Source organism: Zeugodacus cucurbitae, chromosome 3, assembly GCF_028554725.1.
Source record: "Zeugodacus cucurbitae isolate PBARC_wt_2022May chromosome 3, idZeuCucr1.2, whole genome shotgun sequence".
In the NCBI taxonomy this organism is placed as follows: Eukaryota; Metazoa; Arthropoda; class Insecta; order Diptera; family Tephritidae; genus Zeugodacus; species Zeugodacus cucurbitae.
In genome coordinates this window covers 49,216,521-49,237,720 of record NC_071668.1, presented here as the reverse complement: position 1 = coordinate 49,237,720, position 21,200 = coordinate 49,216,521, and the positions used below count along the sequence as shown (strand labels likewise).

General features: G+C 35.9%; 7 protein-coding genes across 9 annotated transcripts in view; 3 read left to right on the top strand and 4 right to left on the bottom strand.

Moving 5' to 3' along the window:
• Positions 1–795: 795 nt before the first annotated feature.
• On the bottom strand, positions 796–2,158 carry LOC105217430 (protein l(2)37Cc). The gene is made up of 3 exons (XM_011192422.3): positions 2,054–2,158; positions 1,417–1,868; positions 796–1,354 (listed from the first exon to the last, which is right to left on the bottom strand). Exons 2-3 carry the CDS (start codon positions 1,846–1,848, stop codon positions 956–958), a joined length of 831 nt encoding a protein of 276 aa, XP_011190724.1. The 5' UTR covers positions 1,849–1,868; positions 2,054–2,158; the 3' UTR covers positions 796–955.
• A 2,959-nt stretch (positions 2,159–5,117) lies between these two features.
• LOC105217431 (pre-mRNA-splicing factor ATP-dependent RNA helicase DHX16) lies at positions 5,118–8,550 on the bottom strand. The gene is made up of 7 exons (XM_011192423.3): positions 8,033–8,550; positions 7,844–7,980; positions 7,466–7,782; positions 7,172–7,388; positions 6,841–7,109; positions 6,008–6,771; positions 5,118–5,938 (listed from the first exon to the last, which is right to left on the bottom strand). Exons 1-7 carry the CDS (start codon positions 8,371–8,373, stop codon positions 5,314–5,316), a joined length of 2,670 nt encoding a protein of 889 aa, XP_011190725.1. The 5' UTR covers positions 8,374–8,550; the 3' UTR covers positions 5,118–5,313.
• Positions 8,551–8,851: 301 nt separating this feature from the next.
• On the top strand, positions 8,852–11,028 carry LOC105217434 (asparagine--tRNA ligase, cytoplasmic). Its single transcript, XM_011192425.3, has 5 exons — positions 8,852–8,993; positions 9,051–9,625; positions 9,688–9,980; positions 10,111–10,489; positions 10,558–11,028. Exons 1-5 carry the CDS (start codon positions 8,960–8,962, stop codon positions 10,951–10,953), a joined length of 1,677 nt encoding a protein of 558 aa, XP_011190727.1. The 5' UTR covers positions 8,852–8,959; the 3' UTR covers positions 10,954–11,028.
• LOC105217432 (general transcription factor 3C polypeptide 5) lies at positions 10,993–13,535 on the bottom strand. 2 transcript variants are annotated; one of them, XM_054226538.1, is made up of 8 exons: positions 13,357–13,535; positions 13,064–13,265; positions 12,805–12,916; positions 12,483–12,741; positions 11,699–11,930; positions 11,494–11,621; positions 11,216–11,428; positions 10,993–11,156 (listed from the first exon to the last, which is right to left on the bottom strand). In XM_054226538.1, the coding sequence occupies exons 1-8, from the start codon at positions 13,477–13,479 to the stop codon at positions 11,067–11,069; spliced, it is 1,359 nt and encodes a 452-aa protein (XP_054082513.1). In that variant the 5' UTR covers positions 13,480–13,535; the 3' UTR covers positions 10,993–11,066. The 2 variants fall into 2 exon arrangements, with proteins under 2 accessions (XP_054082513.1, XP_011190726.1); XM_011192424.3 differs by having other exon boundaries at positions 11,494–11,625; positions 11,703–11,930; positions 13,357–13,534.
• Positions 13,536–13,784: 249 nt separating this feature from the next.
• Positions 13,785–14,352, top strand: LOC105217436 (probable DNA-directed RNA polymerases I and III subunit RPAC2). The gene is made up of 2 exons (XM_011192427.3): positions 13,785–13,923; positions 13,978–14,352. The coding sequence occupies exons 1-2, from the start codon at positions 13,906–13,908 to the stop codon at positions 14,284–14,286; spliced, it is 327 nt and encodes a 108-aa protein (XP_011190729.1). The 5' UTR covers positions 13,785–13,905; the 3' UTR covers positions 14,287–14,352.
• Positions 14,274–15,315, bottom strand: LOC105217435 (dynactin subunit 6). Its single transcript, XM_011192426.3, has 3 exons — positions 15,156–15,315; positions 14,645–15,092; positions 14,274–14,447 (listed from the first exon to the last, which is right to left on the bottom strand). The coding sequence occupies exons 1-3, from the start codon at positions 15,176–15,178 to the stop codon at positions 14,346–14,348; spliced, it is 573 nt and encodes a 190-aa protein (XP_011190728.1). The 5' UTR covers positions 15,179–15,315; the 3' UTR covers positions 14,274–14,345.
• Positions 15,316–16,157: 842 nt separating this feature from the next.
• The window catches only part of LOC105217437 (brain tumor protein), a 36,441-nt gene continuing 31,398 nt past the window's right edge, over positions 16,158–21,200 (top strand). The window contains exons 1-2 of one of the 2 annotated variants that reach the window (XM_054228167.1): positions 16,158–16,275; positions 16,450–16,706. The gene's annotated coding sequence lies outside the window, so the exon portion shown is untranslated. Of the gene's footprint in view, positions 16,707–21,200 lie in introns of both variants that reach the window. The other variant, XM_011192429.3, reaches the window with a different exon arrangement.

Sequence of the window (21,200 nt, the reverse complement as noted above, 5' to 3'; positions counted from 1 at the left end):
CCAGATTGCATATACTATAATAATGCTTGCTTAGTTTGAAGTTATTTCCAATAACTGTAAATATTTCATTGAACATTACGAGAGTATAAAATATTCAATTACCTCTGAGCTTAGCATTGTTGGTTAACAAAAATCACTCGAAGCTATTTCAAATGAAACAAGTAAGGAAGGGCTATGTTCAGTTGTAACCGAACATTTTATACTCCACGCCCACTTCCCCCTAAAATTACATCCAAATATGCCTCTTCCTAGTGCGATCTTTTATTCCAAATTTTACTGTTATAACTTTATTTATGGCTTAGTTATGGCACTTTATATGTTTTTGGTTTTGCCATTTTGTGGGCGTGGCAGTGGACCGATTTTGCCCATTCAACCCTCTCACGGTCCCAAGGAACATGTGTTCTAAGTTTCATTAAGATATCTCAATTTTTACCCAAGTTATCGCTTGCACGCCGGACGGAAAGATATCCGGATTTCAACTCCACTCGTCATCCTGATCATTTATATATGTATATATAACCCCATATTTAACTCTTTTATTTCTTGGTGACGCAAACAACTGTTATGTGAACAAAACTATAATACTCTGTGCAACATATTGCGAGAGTATACAAATTAAAATATTCAGTTCTTCAGCAATAAATTTTTAAAGCATAACTATATTAACGAATTAAAGAATACAAGCACAGTAAATTTACGGAATATTTAGAAATCCAATACTAATTCAATCCGATTACTTTTAATAGTTTTGAAATTTCATATTTTTGGTCCAGCACATTGAAGCAAAACAACAAATTATTAGTTGAATTTCCATATAACAAAACTTGGAAATCACTTTAGCTTATTATTATTTGTCAAGAGCGGAGTTACCCCGATCTTATTTTAGACAATGTAAAAAGAAACAAGTAACCATATTAATTAAATGCTAATTATTTTCAAAAACAAAAAATTTCGTTTACTGCGCCAAAGATGCCGGCAAATTGAGAAGTGTATTCTGTCCACCTGGTAGGTATGCAACACCACGCGATCTCGATAGTTGGTATGCAATATCTTCAGCTGCTTCGATACGACGCAATTCAACTAAACCATCACCAGCTTCACCAAAGGCCTTTGCCAAAAGATCTGCAGCCGAGGCGTCACCCTCTGCAGAAATAATGGAAGCCAATTTTTGTTGTTCAGCCTTTTCTACAACGAAACGTGCCTTTTCGGCCTCTTGCTGTGCAACCTGTTTCATTTCTACAGCCTGAGTGAATTCACGACCAAAGGTCAAATGTGTGAGCGAAATATCATCAAGAATGAAACCGAACTGCTTGGCACGTTCAGTAAGTTCTTCTGATACACGTTGAGATACCATCTAATTGAAATATATAATCAAATGTATTACGAAATTGAGCAAGATGATATTAGGGCACATACCTCACGTTGGGTAATCAATTCACCAGCATCGAATTGAGCTACAACCGCTTTGAGTACTTCAGGAGCAATTGATGGAAGCACCCTTTCGTCGTAATCTTGACCGAGAATCGTGTAAATTTTGGGCAATTGGTCCGGAATTGGACGATAAAGAATACGCAATGTGATGTTTACATTTTGCAAATCCTTACTGCCAGTGATGACGGGTACGTTTCTTGGCTGTGAGCGAATGTCATAAATGATGGGCCTCTGCACCCATGGAATGAAGAAATGTGTGCCTTCACCTACGACTTCTTGTTGCACGCCGGTAAAACGATCGAATATGACAGCACGGTGTCCACCATCAACATTATATAACGCCGAATTTACAACTCCACCTAAGACAGCAACGCCAAGGCCTAATTGACCAATACGATTGAAAAATTGTGCAGCCATTGTTCTCAGCTTTATTTAACCTGTGAAAAATTAGACACTTCAATTATTTGACTATTTTGAAGTATATTTCACAATATTTTAGGTTATAAAATCATGTTAGTTCAAAAACTTGGCAATATATAAAAACGTTCACGGAAATATAAGTGTAATAGAATATATACTCATATTGTCAGATATTATTAATGAAAACAGGGTATTTAATTACCTATTATCAGTATTACAATTAAACTCAAAGCGGTTTCTCTAGGAAAATATTCACACGCGATTGATGAAGATGGTCAAACTAAATAATTTTACAATTATAATTAATCGATTTAATAATCGAATTTATAGGCAATGGGCAGCACTTGAAGATGTAAACGATAACTATTTATAAATAAACTTTGTAATAAAGTTTGAATGGCGTAAAATTTGTTTACTTATAGAGTTATTGGAGGATGGGATCATGTGTAGAAGTTGGAGGATGGAATCATGTGTAGAAGTTGGAGGATGGAATCATGTGTAGAAGTTGGAGGATGGGATCATGTGTAGAAGTTCACGCAAGTGAGGAAAGTTTTTGATTGTCATTCACTTGGGAGTGGCCAGAAACGGCTGATCGACTTCGCTGGGGCCCGAAATATGGTCGTCTGTAGTACCAGATTTCAGCATAAGAAAATACATCAAGCTACTTGGCTGTCTCCTGATCGAAACACGCGTAACCAAATCGATCACGTTGTGATAGACGGAAGACATGTCTCGTGTGTTTTAGACGTGCGTACGCTCCGAGGACCAAATATAGACTCGGACCATTATCTGGTCGCAGCGAAGATACGCACCCGCCTCTGTGCAGCAAAGAATGCCCGTCAACAAACACAAGGAAGGTTCGACGTCGAAAAGCTGCAATCGCAACAGACAGCCACGAAATACTCTACTCGACTTGCTCTCCTGCTCTCTGAGAGCACTCACCAGCATCTCGGTATAAGGGAACTGTGAAACGGCATCTCAAACTCACTGCGTACCGCTGCAGCCGAAACAATTGGTTTTCGGCAACGACAAAAACCAAGCTGGTACGATGAGGAGTGCCGTCTCGCAGCGGAGAGAAAACAGACTGCCTACCTCGCAACGTTGCAAACGACCACAACACGTGCGGGATGGGATAGATACCGAGAGCTGAAGAGGGAAGCGAGACGCATCTGCAGACAAAAAAAGAAAGAGGCCGAAATGCGTGAGTACGAAGAGCTTGAGAAGCTGGCAGACAGAGGGAATGCTCGAAAATTTTATGAAAAAATGAAGCAACGAAGGTTTCAAGACCGGAGCATCCTCATGTAGAGACCAAGGTGGTAATCTGGTAACCGATGTCCAGGGCATACTGGGATTATGGAGGGAACACTTCTCCGACCTGCTGAATGGCAGTGAGAGTACAACACCAGGAGTTGGCGAACCCGATCCCCCAATCGATGACGATGGAACAGATGTTCCATTACCCGACCATGAAGAAATTCGAATAGCAATTACCCGCTTGAAGAACAACAAAGCAGCGGGGGCCGATAGATTACCGGCAGAACTATTCAAATACGGCGGCGAAGAACTGATAAGGTGCATGCATCAGCTTCTTTGCAAAATACGGTCGGAAGAAAGCATGCCTGACGATTGGAATCTCAGTGTGCTCTGCCCAATCCATAAAAAGGGGGATCCCACAAACTGTGCCAATTACCGTGGGATAAGCCTCCTAAATATCGCCTATAAGGTTCTATCGAGCGTACTGTGTGAAAGACTAAAGCCCACCGTCAACGAACTGATTGGACCTTATCAGTGTGGCTTTAGACCTGGAAAATCCACCATGGACCAGATATTCACCATGCGCCAAATCTTGGAGAAGACCCGTGAAAAGAGGATCGACACACACCACCTTTTTGTCGATTTTAAAGCTGCTTTCGACAGCACGAAAAGGAGTTGCCTTTACGCCGCGATATCTGAATTTGGTATCCCCGCAAAACTAATACGGCTGTGTTAATTGACGTTGAGCAACACCAAAAGCTCCGTCATGATTGGGAAGGACCTCTCCGAGCCGTTCGATACCAAACGAGGTTTCAGACAGGGTGACTCACTATCGTGCGACTTCTTTAACCTGATGCTGGAAAAAATTATAAGAGCTGCAGAGCTAAACCGAGAAGGTACAATCTTCTACAAGAGTGTACAGCTCCTGGCGTACGCCGATGATATTGATATCATCGGAAGCAACAACCGCGCCGTTTGTTCTGCTTTTTCCCGCATGGATAAGGAGGCGAAGCGAATGGGTCTGGAGGTGAATGAGGACAAGACGAAATATCTCCTGTCATCAAACAAACAGTCGGCGCATTCGCGTCTTGGCTCCCACGTCACTGTTGACAGTCATAACTTCGAGGTCGTAGATAATTTCGTATACCTGGGAACCAGCATCAACAACACGAACAATGTCAGCCTCGAAATCCAGCGCAGAATAACTCTTGCCAACAGGTGCTACTTTGGACTGAGTAGGCAATTGAACAGTAAAGTCCTCTCTCGACGAACCAAAATCAAGCTCTACAAGTCGCTTATCATTCCCGTCCTGCTTTACGGTGCAGAAGCTTGGACGATGTCAACATCAGATGAGACGACACTAGGAGTTTTCGAGAGGAAAATTTTGCGTAAGATTTATGGTCCTCAGAACATTGGCAACGGCGAATACCGCAGACGATGGAACGATGAGCTGTACGAGTTATACGACGACATTGACATAGTTCAGCGAATAAAAAGACAGCGGCTACGCTGGCTAGGTCATGTTGTCCGAATGGACGAAAACACTCCAGCCCTGAAAGTGTTCGATGCAGTACCCGCCGGAGGAAGCCGAGGAAGGGGAAGGCCTCCACTCCGTTGGAGGGACCAGGTGGAGAGCGACCTGGTTACACTTGGGATCTCCAACTGGCGCCGAACTGCGAAGGAGAGAGAGAGGTGGCGCACTATCGTCGATTCGGCTATAACCGGCTAAACGGTTGCAACGCCAATCACATACATACATAGAGTTATTGTTAAATCTGTAAGGATCAGCGAACAATACTCAAAGCCCAAAAAATTATGAAATAAATATCTTAAAGAAGTTCACAGCGCTCACCACTATCGCAACAAATATTATCGAAAATTATATTTAGCTGATAATTCAGACCAGAATCCATTTGAATACTTGTACTACTTAGCTATCGAGTCACTTTGATAAGACAATCGCGTAAGTAGGACTATTTAACATGAGGAAATCAAATAATACACAGAGTACATATGTATTAAATAGATCATTTTTTATTTATGTACATAGTAAATATATCTGGATGTTTGAAATGTCATCATGCTATATACAAATACATTTCGAGCCGATCATGTATGACACGATCACCAAAGTCTTTAAATAAGTTTTATTTAAAAATGAAAGGCAATGCAGTCGAAGCAGCTTAAGGTAGGTTAACCCGTAGAGTCTCAAGTCATCACCGCACGTCCTGTGACTTTTGGCATTTTTTTATTAGTAGAATCTTCAAGTTCTTTAGCTTTATAGTAGTGTGGCGCCACTTCTAACAGCCACTTGCTATCAATTTCGATCACTTGACGCATATACTCCTTGGTGGTAAATACGAGTTCATGGTATAGTACCCATCTAGGCAGCTCTTCAAAAAGCGATGAGTTGGGATGAATCAGCACCGTTTGATTGTGTTTAATAGTTTTATAATTTCCACTTTTCGATAATTTTGCAACATGATAAAAATATCCAGCTGTAACGGCCTTTCTTACATTCATTGTTTCAGGCATGCATGAGACCATATCGATTTCTACGCGTTGCATCAAACCTACCAGTTGCTCACGCACATCACGTGCTCTTTTCATAGATCTGTACTGTATAAAGTTCTCATAACACCACTGCGTGCTATAATCGGTATCAAGCCACTGATTGTAAACCTGCAGCAAACTCAAATGATCACCGTGCATGTGGTTGAAATTCTTTCTAGCTGTATCCGCATGTATAATTTTATCTTTTGGTCGGTAGAATATTGCACTATTCACTGAAAGCATCGCTGCAATAGATACCAGTTCTTCGGAGCATTTGTACCTGCAAAAATGTATTGATTACACTAATAATACAAACTATTTTATTATATGGATATGTATATGTACATACTTTTCACTTGCTAATAGCATCTTGCCCATCATGGGATCAACTGGAAACTCTGCCATGCGTCTACCCAACTTTGTCAATTCCCCATGATGATTTAACGCACCCAATGCATAAAGCTGTTCCAAAGCCAGCACAAGCGTTTCGTGTGGTGGCGGATCTAAGAAGTCAAAGTGTATGAGATCATTTATACCGAGTGCTTTCAGCATAAGCACGGCATTGCCAAGATTAATCCGCTGTATCTCAGGTACAGTGTTATCCTCTAGCTCATGTTTATATGCCCAAGCAGTATAAAGCCGGAAGCACTTTCCTGGTGCTGTACGTCCAGCACGACCGGCTCGTTGATTCGCTGAGGCCTTTGATATTGGCACAACCATTAAAGATTCCATGCCAGTTCGAGAATTGAAATTGTTTTGCTTGGCGAAACCAGGGTCTATTACGTAAATTATATTGTCAATTGTTAGCGAAGTCTCCGCTATATTTGTTGCCAATACAACCTTTCTGGCATTGGGTGGTGTAGGTTCGAAAATCTTGGCCTGCATGTCACTTGGCAAATTTGCATAAACCGGTATGATAACAAGTTCACGTATCTTCGAACCCAGTCGTTTAACACGGTCCTGTAAAACTTCCTGACATGTTTCTATCTCATCTTGCCCCGTCAGAAATACCAATATATCACCAAGAGGCTGTGTAGCATGTATTTGTAGAACTGAGACGCAACATGCATCAATGTAATCGGCTTCTGGGGCTTTCGTATAAAATATATCCACCTTAAAATAGAGAATCATTTCAATCAATTAAAATGAGAAATAAATTTTTGAAATTAACAAATATTTTACCGGATAACGACGTCCTGGTATACGAAATATCGGCGCATCGTCGAAAAATTTTGAAAATTTATCAGCATCTAATGTTGCGCTGGATATAAGTAGCTTCAGTTCTGGTCGAAAGCGTGCTATATCCTTTACAAGTCCGAACAATATATCTGTATGCAAAGTACGTTCGTGGGCTTCGTCAATAATCATTACACTGTAAGACGCCAGATCCGGTTCTGATAAGAACTCTCTGTGTAAAGTACCATCAGTCATGTACTTTAATACAGTACGTTCTGCTTAGAAAAATGTTTCAAAAGGGGAAAATTAAATTCAATTAGAAGCATAGCATATATACCTGAAGTGCAATCTTCGAAACGAATGCTATAGCCAACTTCATTTCCTAATTTTACACCCATTTCTTCAGCAACACGTGCTGCGACAGACATAGCGGCAACACGTCTAGGCTGCGTGCAACCAATTTTCTTGTTGTCCTTGGTAAAGCCCGCTTCGACCAAGTACTGTGGAATTTGCGTTGTTTTGCCGGAACCAGTTTCTCCCTCTATAATTAGAATCTATAACAAAAAAAGTATATTACAAAATTTAATTATTATTATAGTAACTTTTATATTTTGGCGAAAAAAATGTATACCTGATGCTCTTTCACAGCTTCTATTAAATCATCTTTAAATGGATAGACTGGTAAGGATTTTTGTGTTTCTTCTATTGTCATACGCTTTCGTTCTGCCTCAGAAATTTCTGGTTTTTTTGAAGAATCTTCTTTGGAACCATCCATTGTGAGCGCTTGTATGAACTCAATTTGATCTTCCAGTAAAAGTTCATATTCCTCTTTCGATTTTGCATCTTTGGAACCGAATTGGAAACGCGCGGATGCTAACTGTTCAGCTTCCCATTTTTTCTGTTCCGAATTGGGTTGTTTTTCCAACTCATCAACTTCAACATATTCCTCTTAAAATAAAATTAGAAATATTAAAACTTGCATATATATATATTTCAACGAATAGTTTACCTTTTTCACCCTTTTTTAAGTTTTGTGGTATTCGATATCGCTGAATGCGCTCCAGTTCACGCGCCTTTTCATGTTCTTTTGCTATTTGTAACAACTGCTTCTTGTATTCCCTTTCCTCTCGTTCTCTTGCAGTCAAGCTAAAATGCATTCATTGTTTAAAGTTTTTTTCAAAGCAATTTTAAAACTTACATTTTGTCATCAAACAAATATTCGTCATCCAAAATATCTGCCTCAAGTTCGGCCACTTTATCCTCCTTACGCTTCTCCAGGTACTTTCGACGGGATTGTACACGTAGTTGTGGCAGAATTTTATCCCGATCTTCATGTTCAAGCTTCAAACGTTTGGCAGCTTCTTCGATAGCTTTCCGGCTAGCACTGGATTCCAATACCTTTCGCACTTTGCCCTCATCACGTTTCTTCAGTCGCTCAGCAAATTCATCACGTTCTTTCAGATCTTTCAAACGGTCTTCTTCCTCACTGTCCAACTCTTCAGAGCTTGAGTTAGCAGCTCTCTTGTGTGGTTTTGACATGTTAGGTTCTTTGAAATTACAAAACTAAATAACGAATTAATTTAATAGTTGTTTCTAATATTATGAGCTTTTATTCCTTTTTAAAATATAATATTTGTTGAAATGTATTAAATCTAATATTATTTGTTTAAAATATAGCTCAGGTTATCTATTAGAGATGATACGATAAATTACAATAAATCGATTATTTCTTTACTCAATGATAATGTAAGATGCCTCTAAAATATAGAAATTATATATGAAAAATCATGTATTTTTCAACTCTTTTTAAATGATGATATTTCAAAGCAGTTTATTAATCAAAATTAAAGACATTTAGGATTATTTTATGATAACGCTTTTGCAAAAGACTGTGGAGAGTGAGTTTTTCATTATTAAAATATTAAACTTTTTAAAGGTTTTTCATTTATCATATATGTATAAATACATACTGGGCCCTATGGTTTGTCAAATAATTGAGAATTTTTCATTGAAATAGGTGGCAGCACTAATAAGAAACGTGTCCGGTGGTTTACATTCATAGTTTTAGCTACTGTGGTTTTATTGCAGTCATAATTTTCTGAGGCAATATTGTGCATTTCTTACAATGGCTACTGAAAATACCGAAATTCCTTCCGAAGGTATGATACAATACAAAAATTAGTACAAAGAATTAATTAAATTTTTCGCAATATTAGATGGAATATATACATCTGAAAAAATTGGTAGCGATGAAAATGGCAATGGCACACAAGAAAATCCATTCAAAACAATTTTGCAAGGTATGCGTCATGCAAAGGCTGAGCCATTTCCTACTATATACGTAGATAGTAAAGACCCAAAGGCTGAGAGCCCTTATGAAGTTGCTGCGAAATCGCAACTGAAGAAAATCCATAAGATTTTCACACGCGAAGGTCATAAGAATGCCGATAAACAACAACGGGAAGCCGAAGATGCTGAAAAGCGATTGCAAAACTTGGACGATGCACGTAAAATTAAAATCGTGGAGGATGCAAGCTTACCGGCTGCACGTAGAATACGCATAAGCCACGGTGAGGAATATCGCGGTGAACGTGTTAAGATTTATGGTTGGGTTCATCGTTTGCGTCGTCAGGGTAAAGGACTAATTTTCATAACCTTAAGAGATGGCTCAGGATTTCTGCAATGCGTACTTACCGATCTGCTATGTCAAACATACGAAGCACTCGTATTAAGTACTGAGAGTTCAGTACTCTTATATGGAGTTTTGAAGCCGGTACCGGATGGCAAATCGGTAGGAAAAATAAGTTCAACTTTAAATGAAATACAAACAATTAATTTACCATGACGTTTTAGGCACCAGGCGGTCATGAGTTGCACGTCGATTATTGGGAATTAATTGGTCTGGCACCAGCTGGTGGTGCTGAAAGTATTCTTAATGAAGAAGCTCATCCCGATGTTCAACTGGACAATCGCCATATAATGATTCGTGGTGAAAATACCTCGAAAATTTTGAAAATTCGTTCAGTTGTCATGCAAGCTTTCCGGTCGCATTTCTTCGATCGCGGTTATAATGAAGTCAATCCACCAACTATGGTGCAGACTCAAGTCGAAGGAGGATCAACACTTTTTAAATTGCAATATTTCAGGTAAGTTTTGAATTAATTTAATTAATCTTAATAATTATGTCACTATTTATACAGTATTTGCGAAATTTTATATTATTCAATAAAATTTTTGATTGTCATATTTCATTTAATAACTTATTAATGTTTTCAGTGAAGAGGCATACCTAACTCAAAGCTCTCAGTTGTATTTGGAGACTTGTCTGCCAGCACTTGGCGATGTTTTTTCTGTTGCACAGAGTTATCGAGCAGAACAAAGCCGAACACGTCGTCATTTGGCCGAGTACACACACGTAGAAGCTGAATGCCCATTCATCACATTTGATGAATTATTGGATCGTTTGGAAGATTTAGTTTGCGATGTTGTTGATCGCATTTTAAAATCACCATTCGGATCAATCGTTTATGAACTCAACCCAGACTTTAAGCCTCCAAAAAAACCTTTCCGTCGCATGGACTATGGAGATGCCATTAAATGGTTAAAGGAGAACAATGTAACTAAAGACGATGGTACTTTCTATGAATTTGGTGAGGTATGCGATCATTGTATACTTTTTTTGTGTTAAATATTTAGTGATTTTAAATCATTAATTTTACATAGGATATACCAGAGGCGCCAGAACGTAAAATGACCGATACCATAAATGAACCAATTATGTTATGCCGCTTTCCGCTCGCTATAAAATCTTTCTATATGGCGAGATGTCCCGAAGACCGCAGTTTGACTGAGAGTGTCGATGTACTCTTGCCAAATGTTGGTGAGATTGTTGGCGGTTCCATGAGGACACCCGACTTGGACGAGCTGCTTGAAGGTTATGAACGCGAGGGCATTGACCCAACTCCATATTATTGGTATACAGATCAACGTAAATATGGCACTCAACCACATGGTGGTTACGGTCTCGGCCTGGAACGTTTCCTTTGCTGGCTACTCAATCGCTATCATATTCGCGAAGTTTGTTTGTATCCACGTTTCCTTGACCGTTGCACACCTTAAATGACTCGACGTTCATTATGCGAATAAAAACACATAGTAAAGCTTGCATTTGAATAAACAATATGTTTAAAAGTATTCATTTATTTGCATTTAGAAAATACATGTAACGTGATTTACTCCTCAAAAATTTCTCTACCGAGCTCGCTATTTTCCAAATTGTCCTCTTCTTCAAACGTAACATCACCTTCAGCGTCTGCATCTTCCTACAAACGAAAAAACATTAAATTTAAAATAATTGAGAATAAACTATTTTGTAACGCACCTCATTATCTACCGAATCCAATTCAGCATGTATCTGTCCTTTACGGTAATGATTTCGTAACAGTTCTTTAATGCAATTACTCATTATTTGACGCACTTGCATGTCAAATCCTGCCGGTAGCCAGCCAGTTTTCTCATTACATATTGCACCAGTACGCGGCGACGGTATTTTCTCGATCATCTCTTGAATTTTCGGCATATGTATATCACAATACTAAATATGTAATTAAGAGCATGTAACAGTGCATATATATACAATAATAAACTTAAATCGCTTACTCTTAAAATGCATTGCCTAGAGCGTGGTAATTTCTTTTCCTCGAAATATGGATAATTTATATCTTGTACCAGTTCACTAAGTTCGTAGGGACTCTCATTTTGCTTTTTCAGTTGATCCTTTCTGTTAGCTACCTTAATAGACATAAGCGTTTTATTTCATTATTATGTGCATATTGACGACATTTATCTTTTATGGAAAACATACTTACGAATTCGGACATGCCAGAACGAAAACGTAGACGATAGTCGAATGTTTGGTAATAACGACTCTTGAAATCCTTACGCGGATCATAGCCATAACGAACGTATAGAGTACGCCACGGTCCAGTCGAAAAGTAATACGACAAGGATGGTACGATGCATTTTAGTTTTTCATGAGATACACCAGATTCGTATAGCAGCGCTATACGTGTCCAAATGGGGCATTCTTCAAATAACTGCAAACACATATTTAAAGAACAACGAAAAAAAGTCAAATAGTTCGCTTTTGACAGCTCATCAAATTGTAAGAGATAATTAGAACAGATAATAAACACAAAAGATAAAGGTAAATTGCTAAGTTTGACATTGGAATGGTTGAATTTGTGTGATTCTATATGTACATAGAAAACAAATTCTAGATTTTAGCTCTTATTAAATATTTCAAAATAGAAAAATTAATATTATATTATATATTACATTAAATAGGGAATGTGAACGAAAACATAAATAATTTTATCAATACTAAAAACTAAATTGTAAAAAGTTTTTAATGTTTGACCAAATAGAGTTCCATCATTTCCAATGAATATTAATTTTCCTCTGACTCTATTACACAACTTGTAAATAGGACAACTATATTTTCTACTGCCAGCTTCCGATTCAACACGCTGATATGCAAATTTGAATATCACGATTACCTTTTTACTAAACCTATACATTTTACAATTAATTAACGGCTATTAACTTCACAGGCAAAGCCATAATATTATGCCTTCATGTGTACTTACACTTTTGACTTTTTGTAGTTGTTCATCAGATACATATTTGATACGCATCCGTTTAACAGTTTGTAAATCTGGACGCTCTGGAAAAACGTCTGTCATACTAAACGGTACTATGTCGCGACTGTCATAAGTAGATTTCTGTATCACACCCAGGACATCATGTTGCCCGTCATCTTGTTGATCACCACGAAATATAGTCGAATTCGTAGTGTCGACACGTGCAAATATTTGTGGTAAACTCACTAAAGGCAAATCTGTTTGTCTGCGGATGGTAGGATATTTTTAATGCATATTTAAAAAAAATATAGAATTGATTTCTACTTACGCAAAATAATCTGTATCCGTGACAGCTTTAGGAATTAGGCTTGATAAATTAAACATTAATGTTGAACCATTTGGCTTCTTGTACAAAGGCAGAAATTGAAAATCACATAAACCTATAAGTATAAATATGAAATAATAATACTATATTTATGTATGTAGCCATATCACTTATTAGTATTACAAATTTTATGAATATGAAATTAATATCATTAAACTGCTTTAATTGTTGAAAATAATACGAATATGTACTTTATACTTACTATTAAAAGTAAAAGTTCGTTTACAGTGTCCAAGTATGCACAAACGATATTCGGCGGGTATACTACGATTCTTTTTGGAGCGTCGTACCTTCACCGAAATTAGCAAACCAGCGCCTTGAACAGCATCGCCGCCTACTACTTTGTTATAAGGATTCTTCGGATGAAACCGTAGTTCTAAACGTTTCTGTTCACATCCCAAAGACTATCAAGGAGCAAACATTATTAGGACACTCCAAAATGGATTAATAACTAGACATCACTTTTTTGATAGCCTTATATGTTTAAGCACTCACCTGGGAGATATTAATTATACCCCCGAGCGTCTCTAACATTTTATCCTCATTGACCACTTTGGCTGGGTATTCAATTATCTCTAATTCCTTGTTGGAAGAAAAGTTTACTTGTTTCGTAGTCATTTTTGCAGTAAGAAATATTTTGTTTACATGCTTATATAAAGATAATAGTTTCAACTGTTTACAAATTTAGATATATTAAATTTGCTATCGAGTATACTAACTTTCGCTTATCGATAATTCCACAAATTAACACCAATGACTCTAAATAGTTAATTATATAGATATTAAACATTTAAAAAATGTATTAAACAATTATTTTATTTTTTTTGTATATAATACAAAATTTTAATATATAAGAATTTGAAACTATGACTACCCTAATAATTATTTCATATTGAGGTTTGTGTACACGTGGAATTGCCATATAAGTCTAAAGTATCGATAAATAGCTAGAGATCGAAATATCAAAAATTATATTTATTTGTGGTCTCAGCTTGTTTGAGAGTCCTCGTGTAATCCCAACTATTTAATAAAAATAAAATAAATATGGGTGCTTTAGCAGAGGTATGTACTATTACAATTTCTTTGTATAAAATAAAACTTAATTCTGTTTTACAGGTTGCTGGCGATGAAAATAGCGGCGAGGGTTCACGCACGTTTGTGTTCCAAAATGAAGGCCATACTTTAGGTAATGCTTTGAAAACCATCATTAGCCGCTATCCGGATGTGGATTTTTGCGGTTATACTATACCTCATCCCACCGAAAGCAAAATGCATTTCCGCATACAATCAAATCAAAACAGAGCTATTGATATTTTAAAAAGAGGCTTAGATGATTTGGAATCACTTTGCGATCATACAATTACCACATTCGAGGCAGAAGTGAAAACGTATAATGAAACAAATAATAAAGCTGCAGTAATATAATATATTTTATTTTAATTATGTGTATAAGCTTGTTTATTATAATAAATTAGATATATATATTAAGCAGCTATGCGCATTTTTTTAGGATCAAAATTTGGTTTCCGCAGATGATGATAGTTGGGTAATACTTTTCTTAGAAAATCAATCTGCAGTGTTTGTGACTGTAAGAGAGAATATATATTTTATATTATTCAATAATATTACATTAAGAAAGTGTTAGTGTGCACAGTACAGTTACAATATGGATAAAACATTGTTTATGAATGTACACTTTTTATTAAATGCAAATATGTATGTATAATGAAACACATTACCACTTTTGTAATAACTTCTCTTTATACAAATCATAAATATTTACCCCATGCTTATCGATGGCCTCTCTTTGCAAGCAGTTTCTGCCGTAAATCACAGTATTTTCAGGAAGTTTCTGCTCTGAAACTAATCTAACACCAGCACCTATAATGCAACCGCTCGAAACAAAGACGCAAGGGCCAACGTAGCACTTGCTCTCAAAGACATTCTTTTCACCGATGTGACATGCCTCTACTCTGCTACCTACTTCAAAAACATTATTTGCTCCAATGTTTAAAGTTCTCACTTCAGCTGCAGGGTCAATATTTTGGCCAGTCGGCAGACGGAATGCTATTGTCGAGTACTCTTCCACTATACAATTTTCACCTAATACTATTGGCCCGGCTTCTGCAATTATGGTGGCACTGGGGTGTATTACACATCCAGGTGAAATAGTGATGTCACCAATCAAGGTGCAGTCCTCACAAACAATAGCTTTTGCCATTATTTTAATGCTACAGATAAATAAATAATATAAATGTATTCATGTTTGTTTCCTTTTTTGTTATAATATATACTCATTATGTTCGCTATGTGACATGATGTAAAATATTTTTTTTAAAATACAAAATTTTTTAATTGTACTAATTACACTATTTGTTTTGACATTACTACCAAAACGCTACAATCGACTTATATTACTGGGAACAGTAAATGATTTATAACATGTCTTCACACTGGCAATTTATTTAACTAAATGTGTAAATCCACGATCCAATATGTATAGAAAGAAATGTATTGGCAAGTGTCGGAATCACTTTCTTGATTTCTCTTGTTTCAATATCTCAAATAATAACAGATACCAATATTCTAATTACCGAATTAAACTAATATACCTAACCAAGTGAGCATGACACTGAGATTCCCCACCATTCCGTTTTACAACATTCAAATGTTGTATAGGGCTATTGAAATCCGTTTCCACGACAGTCAGATCTACATAACCGAGGCGGGTCTTATTTTTATTTATTATTTATTTATTGATTTTATTTTTATTTTTTGTTATACCTACATAGTTAGTGGATCATGCTAAAAATATAGCTGAATATTTATATGTTTCCCGCTTTCTTGATTAAATTTTGAATATTCCCTGTCGTTAATTAGACTGTACCATTCTGATTTCTTCTTTGTTTCAAAAATCATATATTCAAAATAAGACTTTTTTTTAGAATTTGAATAATTTATTTCCACCTTCATAATTATGAATAATTTAATTTAAATAATAATAATAATATATTAAGATCTTAATAGCTCAACTGTTCATACCAAAAAGTTCATAGTAATTACAGCTATACGCTGTAATTTGGTTGGTAATAAATATGCATGCTTTAACTTTTGTTTAACTATTGTGTGCGAACCGTGTATCTGCTTATTTTGAACAGATTTTGAACAGAAAATATAATTGTTAAAAATTAGAAATATTTACGATCTTAAAATAGTATGCTATGAGCGATTCGTAGAAGCACATGTTCCAATCAGTTTCTGTTGTGAGGTAACTCTAATTGTAAGAAATACAACGCTGAATATTTCCGTATTAATGGCGCTGCTTGAATGTTTCGGTTCTATTCCTCTTTCAGTTTTTGTTTAGTAGCTGTTGCAGTTAAATCTATGATTATAACGTAGTTTGCTCGAGCGTGGGTACTGTTTTAAATTAATATTGTAAATTAAATTTAAGGAAAAGTGTAAAATTTAAAAATTCAAACAATGCATTTAAAGAATTGAGACTTTCTGAAACGTCATAAGAAAATTAAACGACAAAACTTTGAAAAAAATAGTAAATACATAGTGCTGAGCATAAAGTTTTTGTTCTAGCATTCGCCTTTGCGTCATACAACCAAAGTAGACGAGAGAATTCGCCAAAAAGTGACGCGAGTAAAAATCGCTCTGCCTTATGTGCTACTTCGTCTGTTTCAACTCAAACAACTGCAAAACACAACGGATCGTAGGCACTGCTGGCGCAACACACGTTTAAAACTTTATATTTCTAATTGTAGCCAAAGGTGGCTGCCCTATAGTAATCTTTCCTAGAAGTCATATATACATTGACATGGTCACATCGAAGTTCTCAGGTTTGTTAAATTCTATAACATTATTGCTACTATAAATGTATATAAATATTCATAAAAGTGTATAGTTTTAACATGTGAAAAATGAACCAAACTAAGGCGGAAGTGAATTCCCGTGTCAGATATATACATATACATATATGCTTTGGGAAGTGAAGATAAGTTTTTGTTTTCATTACTTTGTTGTAAAAGTCGTGTATCTATAATTCATACTTGCTCAAATACACGTATAAGCATAAATTCTGTTTAATACAACTTATAAACTGTTAAACAAATCTAAACGCTAGTGCGCTCGTGTTTATCAAAAGTTTGTGAAAGAATATTAATAACCCAGGAAGTTATTCACTAAATTTTAGTGTTATAAGCCAGTTTCAGTGTGTCTTAAATGCTATTAGGCATATATATATATATATTTATTTATTTCGCATCCTAAACTACACAGACGCTCTTTGCGGCATTATCAATGCACCCCGGTTATTGCTGTAATATGTACTGGTGTTTTTTTTTTATATTTTATAACAGTTGTACGTGTATAACTTATTCGCATTGTAGCATAATGGCCCCTGCCCGCAGACAAAACAACATATATATATTAAATATAAAAATATATACATTTATATGTACATACATATGTTAGAAAAAACAGCAGCTAGACAGCAATGAAAACGCGCCATAGAAATGCTTTTTCTTGTTCTTGGAGAGAGAGAAGCATACATAGATCATGGATGAATGGGCGGGTGGACGGACGGCAAATAAGAATACGTGTTTTCTTGTATATGAGATGTGGATGGTGACTAATTCGCGTCGTCGTGTGTTCCATTGCCAATTCGTTTCCCCTTTGTGCAATGGAGTTCACATCAGAACCAACAGCTATGGCCAGCACAAACTGCACTGTCTGATGGCTTCAGTTCCACTTCCTCCTACATTCTCATTCATTTTTTGGTCCCTTGCATGATTTCTGCCCTTTTGTATTGTTTGTTTACAGAGTTACCATTTTATGATTTCTGTGAAAATTTACTATTTTATTTGATGGTAGCTGATTTCAATGTTGGAAATTATTCTAATGAACTAAAGTTCTACATTTTTTTTTTCAATAAATTGTTATAAATTTTATGAGATTTTCAACTATTTTAAAAAGGATAATAATAGTATTAAGAATTTGGGGAGATCTTAGTTTCTGATTAGCCAAAATTTGAGCTAATTTTTGGGTTAATTTTCCCAAAATAAACGATTTTTATAAAATAACACATAACACATACATCAATGCATAAGTGCGCGCATCGGCTGCTTTTAACACATAACTTCAAAGCTCGATATCTCCTAAAATTAGCGAGATATCCATGTTTTTATTTTATAAAATTAATAGCGTTTATTTTGGGCTAATTAATCTAAAAATGTACGCAAATCTTGGCGCCCAGTAACTAAAATCGTGCCAAGAATTTATATACTTACATATATCTTCTTTATAAAAAATAATTTAGTTAATATTTTACATCGTTCTGAAAATTATATTGCAACAATTATTTACGCTATTGGCATCCATGGTTGTGATGATATCTTTTCAGGCAATGCAATATTGTGCTTTTGTATATGTGTGTGTATGTAATGCATTGACGTCGGTTGCATAGGTAACTGCGGGCCCTAAGTATGTAACTTCGGTGGGCTTTTACGTTTAAAGGAGCAGCAAATGGCGGCTCTCTTCTGCCATGCTCTATACTCCCTTTTGAAGAGCAATACAAAAGAACATTTTTGTTTAGTCCGACAACCTTTGCTTCTTCCCCTTTTTACTGTTTTCGTTAAATTGTCACCCTTCTGTTCAATGTTGCTTTTGATTGTTTGTATATAGTCGGCACAATGCTTGTGTGTATATATATCCACGATATGGTTTGTCCAACTTTTGGTAAAGAAGGAACAAGGTAAAGCTATATGAGTTTATACTTGTATATGCATTTGTATGCGCTATATGCCTGCCGAATCATATTTTTATTAAGACTAAATCTATGACGTTTTATTTGCACTGTTATATTTATATACAAGCATATATTGTCATGTCTCTTTGAATGTATTCGATAACATATTTGATTAGAAATATTTTGTATTAATGTAAGTTGTTTTTATACATATTTGTTCTACTTCATAGTCAATAAGGTAGTATTCTAAACTAAATCAACAAACCAATATTGTATATTAGAACCCTTAGCTGATGCTATTAATTTTCGATTGAGGTTTGCGTGATGATGCTACAACAATTTTTTGTTAATTTTTAAATGATCTTCCTGGTCCCTGTAACATGACCCAAACTGTGAGCTTAAAAATACTGAAGAAGTTTTCGATTGGGTCCGGGGATTGAGCTGTAAGAAGCTGGAAACTTTAAGAACCTGAACTATACCTTCACCTAGATAGTATTTTAGCAATTCAAATGGGCGATTCGGGTCGTTAACATGTTGAAAGACCCAACATATAGGTATAATACATTGAGAATTTTCGTTTCTAAAATGTATTTATAAACAAGTCCAACTATAATACCGCCGCCGTCACGTTTGAAACTTATCTTACAATACCATGGATCAAGACGTTTGTTGTTGTTGTAACGATTATCCAGCCTGCTGGAATAGAAAGCATAGGTCTAGTTGTCGTCGAGGTCATCTAGTGGGAGGCAAAGGAAAGGAAAAGGTTTCGATGGGGTCGGCCAAAGGAAGAGGGGTTTTAGATGAGTTGGATTCGTTGGGCATGCAAAGAGGTGACTAGTATCATGTGGGAATTCATTGCATGCAGGACATTTATTCTGTATGTCAAGGTTCAGTCCGGATAGGTAGGAGTTTAACCTGCTACAATATGCACAACGAAGTTGACCAAGGGTCACTCTAGTTTCACGTGGCAACTCGAGCTCTTCGTCTGCTATGGTTGGTTGTTTGACTCCAAGGTCGCCACTGGAACACGACATTCACGTTTGTCTTCATGACGGCTTTAAATTTAGATGCATCGCTAAATAAGTCTTCTATGTATTAATGTATGTTCCTATGATGGGTTAGCAAAATTTGGTCTACAAATATCGGAAACTTTTGTTAAAACACTAATCACTATACGACAATTTATCCAGTGGCATCCTTTTTCCATGTTTTGTAAGCATTGGTTTTTTCTTTGGTCTATAAATTTAATTTTTTTTTTTACACATTTGTTATCGGTCCGGGAGTTAGTCCGATTGGCTACTCTCCAACGTTTGTTGAATCAAATACAGCTATTATCTTCTCACTTGCACTAGTTAAAGAGTAATTTTAGTAATATGTATATTCGAAAATTTCTAACATTATATGTGACTTAATTATAAAAGACTTACGGCACCGGAACCAAATCATTATATATTTGGCTATGGACAATAAATTCGTTACAATGTCAGATATCAAGATTCGAGCTGTTACTTTACTTGTACTCTTACTTTTCTATTTAAGCCTGTATTCTTACCTTTCCTTGTATTTAGTCCGTGTATTAAAACATAATATACTAAACTCCTTCTGACCTGTCACAATAGCACTTGTTTTCGAAAATTATATCTTTATATAATATATCTTTTGCCCTTAAACAAAACATTATCAAAACTCATTTGTCATTCACCTTTTTTCGGTAACGATTTTTGATTTGTGGATCTAAAAATACAATACAACAAATTAGGGCATAAGTAGGTTTATAATATTTCAATTAAATTAAAAAAGAATTCCTCATACATAAATTTTAGATAAATTGAAGGCGTCGCACAGTGTTGTTGTTGTTATAAGAGAAGTTCAACGCTCTAAATTTTTGTTTAGTGTCAATGCTCTCGAAACAGAGGCCACATAATATACCTACATACATACATATACGTATAGTGATGTATAAAAGTTATTTAGTCTGTTTTTGTGTATGTCTGTGCATACGATTCGCAACTCGTTAAAGTATTCAATAAAATGTCTTGTGGATTAAAATAATAGGTTATATAAGTAGGTATATGTGTGTGTGTGTAGGCGTGCATAAACTCTTCATACACATGTGTGTATGTGTAAGCAGTATTTTGCATTTCACACTTCTACGCTTAAGAAGATAATAGGAACCAATAAAAATGTAGCATTCACAACGGTTCATTTAATTGTTGTCACAGCAAGGTGGACGCGGTAAAAGGTAGTAGGCAATCAACTACGCACAATTATACATACATACTCGAATATTATTGTACTGTGTTTGATATTTATTATTTATGTACAAATGATTGTTTTGATACTAAAATTTTTAACGTTTCATTCGTAATTGGTATCAAAAATGCTTGCAAATAACCATGACTTTCAAATTGCAAGTAAAACTATGTATATCTATGTGCTTGTATATGTTCTGTAAATTTTATACAGATTCTCAGGCATAAATTATTACAACGAACTGTTATTCAAATGTATTTGAATATGTATAACAAATATTTTCCTCTGGAAACTCCTGTGAAAGAACATTCGATAACATTATTTATGAAACTCG